Source organism: Sprattus sprattus, assembly GCF_963457725.1.
Source record: "Sprattus sprattus genome assembly, chromosome: 15".
Lineage (NCBI taxonomy): Eukaryota > Metazoa > Chordata > Actinopteri > Clupeiformes > Clupeidae > Sprattus > Sprattus sprattus.
In genome coordinates, this window is record NC_137913.1 from 8477833 (window position 1) to 8482832 (window position 5000).

Genomic DNA, 5000 nt, shown 5'->3' on the forward strand with positions numbered 1-5000 from the left:
TGTGTGTGTGTGTGTGTGTGTGTGTGTGTGTGTGTGTGTGTGTGTGTGTGTGTGTGTGTGTGTACTGTTCAGATTGTTAGTAAGAGACCTTATCCCACCTCCTTCTCGTTCTTCTCCTCTTCTGTGTGCCTCAAACATGACCCCCTGGACACACACACACACACACACACAGACGCACACACACAAGCACACACACAAACACACACAGGCGCACACACGCATGCTCTCACACACACCGAACACACACACACACACACACACACACACACACACACACACAGACACACACATGGACAAACACACACACACACACAGACGCACACACACACACACACACACACACACACACACACACACACACACACACACACACACACACACACATTAACATGATGATGTCAGCGTATCCTTTATTCTTACTGAGTGTGTGAGCTGTTGCCCAGTGAGTTAACGTCATTAAGTTCCAGTTGCGGTTGTTACAGTCAGCTGTGAGCAGCGGATGGATGCTCAGCCAGAGCTTTGGCCTGCTTGGTTCCACCTGTGTGGTTAGGCTGGGATGGATGATCTCATTTGCACTGATACGGCTATGAAACATGAAAGCATATGGTTTGAGCTCATTGGTTTGGTGTGTTCCAGCGGCCTTGTGTTCATTTGTACCGGTCTGAGCCATGCCGGTTAGTTCTGGTTCCTTCCGGACGATGTGGTGTGTTAGTTTGTACTGGTTTATACTTGCTTGTTGTGGTTATATCTGACGTCATTAATCTGATGTGTGGTTAGATCTGAAGTCATTAATCTGATGTGTGGTTAGATCTGACGACATTAATCTGATGCAGTGTTCCCCCCATTAATCTGATGTGGTTTGCCCCCCTCCCCCAGAGAAACCCAGGGTGTCTGCGGTCCAGTCCACAGTGCTGGTGGAGACAGGGGGGGACGCCACCCTCCACTGCAGCGCCACTGGGAACCCCCCACCTCTGATCCAGTGGTACAAAGGTAAACACGGACACACACACACACACACACACACACACACACACACACACACACACACACACACACACACACACACACAGGACTACACGTCTAAACCTTTTAAAACCCATGTTCTGTTTGTGATATAATTGAGAGTCACCCAATACTCCTGATAGTGTTGTGGTTAATGAAATATCAAAAACAATTTTAATTTTGGAAGTTTGCTGCTGCCGTCATGCTTATGGTGGACTCTAATACAATGTTGAAATCTCAGACCTTAACAAATGCTTGTGTTTCTCTAGTACAATGTTCAAATCTCAGACATTAACAAATGCTTGTGTTTCTCTAGCACAATGTTCAAATCTCAGACATTAACAAATGCTTGTGTTTCTCTAACACAATGTTCAAATCTCAGACATTAACACATCCCAGTTTCAGTACCAAATCTGGGACATTTTCATGAACCACTGGAACACTAGACGCTTGTAAACTGCTGGACTGAAAAAAGACTCTTAACAACTTCCAAAGTATTGTTCAGTGTCAGCGATCATATATAGCCTCTCCATCTGGAGAAGGCGTTGTCACCTCTACCCTTTATATGGATTTATATAATTTGCACAGTGTGTGTAGTGTCTGATGCAGCATAACAGGGGCTCTGTGATTATTTGAGTGCTGTGTTGATGTTTTTAATCAGTATTAGTCACTCTATAACCAGATAATGAAATGTGGCTGCAGGTGATCTGGACCTTGGTGACGTGCCGTTTGCGGAGCAGGATGTCCAGAGCGGTGAGCTGCGGATCAAAGGTGTGCAGGAGCTGGACGCGGGTCAGTACACCTGTGTGGCCAGCAGCCCGGCGGGGACCACCTCAGCCTCGGTACAGCTGGAGGTCGGAGGTGAGATCAGCTGCAGTGTTAAGCCTCTGTGTGTGTGTGTGTGTGTGTGTGTGTGTGTGTGTGTGTGTCTGTGTGTGTGTCTGTGTGTGTGTCTGTGTGTGTGTGTGTGTGTGTGTCAATAATAGATGAGTGTGTTATATGTGTGCAAATGTATGTGTGTTTATGGGAGTGTTTGTCTTAGTGATAAATAACTTATCTTTCTCTCGCCCCTATTTTTCACTCTTTTTTTTCTCTCTCTTTCCATCTCTCTCAATCCCTCTCTCTCTCTCTCTCTCCCTCCTTTCCCCCTCTCTCTCTACCTCTCTCTCTCCTGCTCTTTATATATACCCCATCTCTGTGTTATAGTTGCCCCCCAGTTCTTGGAGTCTCCACTGGACATGGCAGTGGATGTTGGGGAGAATGTGACCCTGGTGTGTGTCGCCCGTGGTGTACCTGTTCCCATGGTGAGGTGGCGTCGTGGAGATGGGCGTCTTGTCTCTGACAAGCCAGGTGCCCATGGCAACGACCTACAGCTGGCATCCAGAGCACTTCAGATCCAGAGTGAGTCACCAACTGTCCGTCTGTCTGTTGTTTTTTCTCGCACTCACACACACACACACATGAACACACACACACACACACACATACACACGAAAATCAGGTTGTCTACGAGGTTCTTCACAAACATGCAGTGTTGTGTCAGGAGAGGTTACTCCAGCCCAACCGAAGTTGTTCAGCCATAATCCCGCAGGTGGTAGCTCTGCACCAGTGGCTCCTCAGCCAAGCGCACAAACCAACTGTCTAAACCTGCGGTTCCTCTCGTACTGAGCAGGATTACCATACAAACAACACATCAGTAGTGAAAGAGAATGCTGTTCTTGGCGAGCCGACGTTGCTATGAACACTTGGCCGTGTGTGTGTGTGTGTATGCTTGTGTGTGTGCCAGTCAAGCCTGCGTAGACCAGATGCCAGTCTGGTCTGGCCAGAGTCCCCTCGTTTGACCCTCACTAGAGAGTATGGATGTGTGTGTGCGTGTGTGTGTGTGTGTCTGTGCGTGTGTGTGTGTAGACCAGATGCCCTTCCTCCTTGCCAGAGTCCGAGGCCTGTGGCCAAATGTTGCGCTGCTCATAACCAGAGCAGAGAGTTCTCTTCATACTCATGTGTACACCGTGTGTGTGTGACGTGTGTGTGTGTGTGGCTCATCTGCTGCACTCTGACCCCATTACACCTCTGTGTGTGTGTGTGTGTGTGTGTGTGTGTACGTGTGAGAGTCTGTTCTTTTTTTCATTTTTAATACACATACACACATTTTTAAACCCTGAATTTTGTTTGTTTTGAAAGCTTAGATTAGGTAGTGATAAAGATAAAAAAAAGTTAATTTTGAAGACACATCTGTTTTTCCTGCTCATGTATCAGATGTATATTTCCACTGATGGTTCTGGTTCATCGGCCAAAATGGGTTCTGTCTTCTCCTCCCTGTGTGTGTGTGTGTGTGTGTGTGTGTGTGTGTGTGTGTGTGTGTGTGTGTGTGTGTGTGTGTGTGTGTGTGTGTGTGTGTGTGTCTGTGTGTGTTTGTGTGTGCGTGTGTGTGCGTGTGTGTGTGTGTGTGTGTGTGTGTATGTGTGTGTATGTGTGTGTGTGTATGTGTGTAGTGTGAAGTGTGTGTTGACGTCTTTGTTACAAATGGATATACAATTAGAGGGACAGATGAGGGATTTGGATGTTTTGGAGAGAAGACAGAGAGCCATGATGAAGCAACGAGAGAAACAGCATGCAACTCGCTGAGACACTAAATCAGACTTAGCCTGCTGTCAACACAAACTTATTAATGACTTTCCCTTGAGGAGCAGCTACTCAACTGTAGTAAAACACCCATGACCACTCTAAACACAGTTTACTCCACTGTAGAAAAACACACAGGACCTCTAAACACAGTTTACTCCACTGTAGTAAAACACCCATGACCTCTAAACACAGTTTACTCCACTGTAGTAAAACTCCCATGACCTCTAAACACAGTTTACTCCACTGTAGTAAAACTCCCATGACCTCTAAACACAGTTTACTCCACTGTAGTAAAACACACATGGCCTCTAAACACAGTTTACTCTCCTGTAGTGTAGACCTATGATCTCTTAACAGAGTAACTCTCCTGAAGTGTAGACCTGTGATTTCTCTTTAAACACAGTTCCTCTCCTGTGGTGTAGACCTATGTTCTCTATCCGCTGAGGTGTTGTGATTCTGTGTCCAGGTGTTTGGCTGGACGATGAAGGCCTGTACGTCTGTGAAGCTGAGAACCCGTTTGGATCCATCAGAACAGAGGCCAGAGTTACAGTCACTGGTTTGGGTAAGTCTACTTCACCGGTCCAGTTGCCGTCATTGGGTTTGGAATATCTGTCATTCAATTCTATTTAATTCAATACATTTTTCTTAATCTCATTTAATTTCATTTAATTTCGATTCACTTCAATTCAATTCAATTAATTTCAATTCAATTCAATTCAATTCAATTCAATTCAATTCAATTCAATTCAATTCAATTCCATTCCATTCAATTCAATTCAATTCAATTCAATTCAATTCAATTCAATTCAATTCAATTCAATTCAATTCAATTCAATTCAATTCAATTCAATTCAATTCAATTTATATAGCGCCAAAACTATAAAATTGTCTCAAGGCACATTCAAGTGTTAGCAGGTGTTAAACAGCACCATAGCCTACCTCTAGAAGACGTCACATAATGATGCAGTCAGACTTAATGTGATGTCATCCCACATACTCTCACAAAGGGTTTACATTTCTCTCTTTTCTCAATAAGAACCCCCTCTATTGGCTCAAGTCGTTCCAGTCATCACAACCGTGATTGGTCAGTCCCTGACTATTCCCTGCATGCTATTGGACGGCGTGCCTCTTCCTGAAAGGGTTTGGACACATAATGGACAACAGGTGACTTTTTTTCATACCTAAAGTTGATTTGAAATTGAATCAAATGGCTAAAACATGTGGTGTTTAAAGTGCATGTGTTTGTGAGAGGAGTGGCAGGCATGATGTGTTTACCGGGGGATGTACACAAACACAGGCGCAACAGCGCAACCTGTCCAAGCACTTAGCAGTAAAAATAAACTGACGCGCTATGGAAGTGTCCACTAGTGACA

At 45.0% G+C, this 5000-nt stretch overlaps 1 protein-coding gene across 1 annotated transcript in view; it reads left to right on the forward strand.

Moving 5' to 3' along the window:
- Positions 1 to 5000, forward strand: part of hmcn2 (hemicentin 2) — a 91606-nt gene that overhangs the window by 30938 nt on the left and 55668 nt on the right. Inside the window, exons 14-18 of the mRNA XM_080852749.1 lie at positions 877 to 990; positions 1705 to 1863; positions 2209 to 2403; positions 4094 to 4189; positions 4664 to 4791. Coding sequence (XP_080708875.1) covers positions 877 to 990; positions 1705 to 1863; positions 2209 to 2403; positions 4094 to 4189; positions 4664 to 4791 — 692 coding nt within the window. The remainder of the gene's footprint in view (positions 1 to 876; positions 991 to 1704; positions 1864 to 2208; positions 2404 to 4093; positions 4190 to 4663; positions 4792 to 5000) is intronic.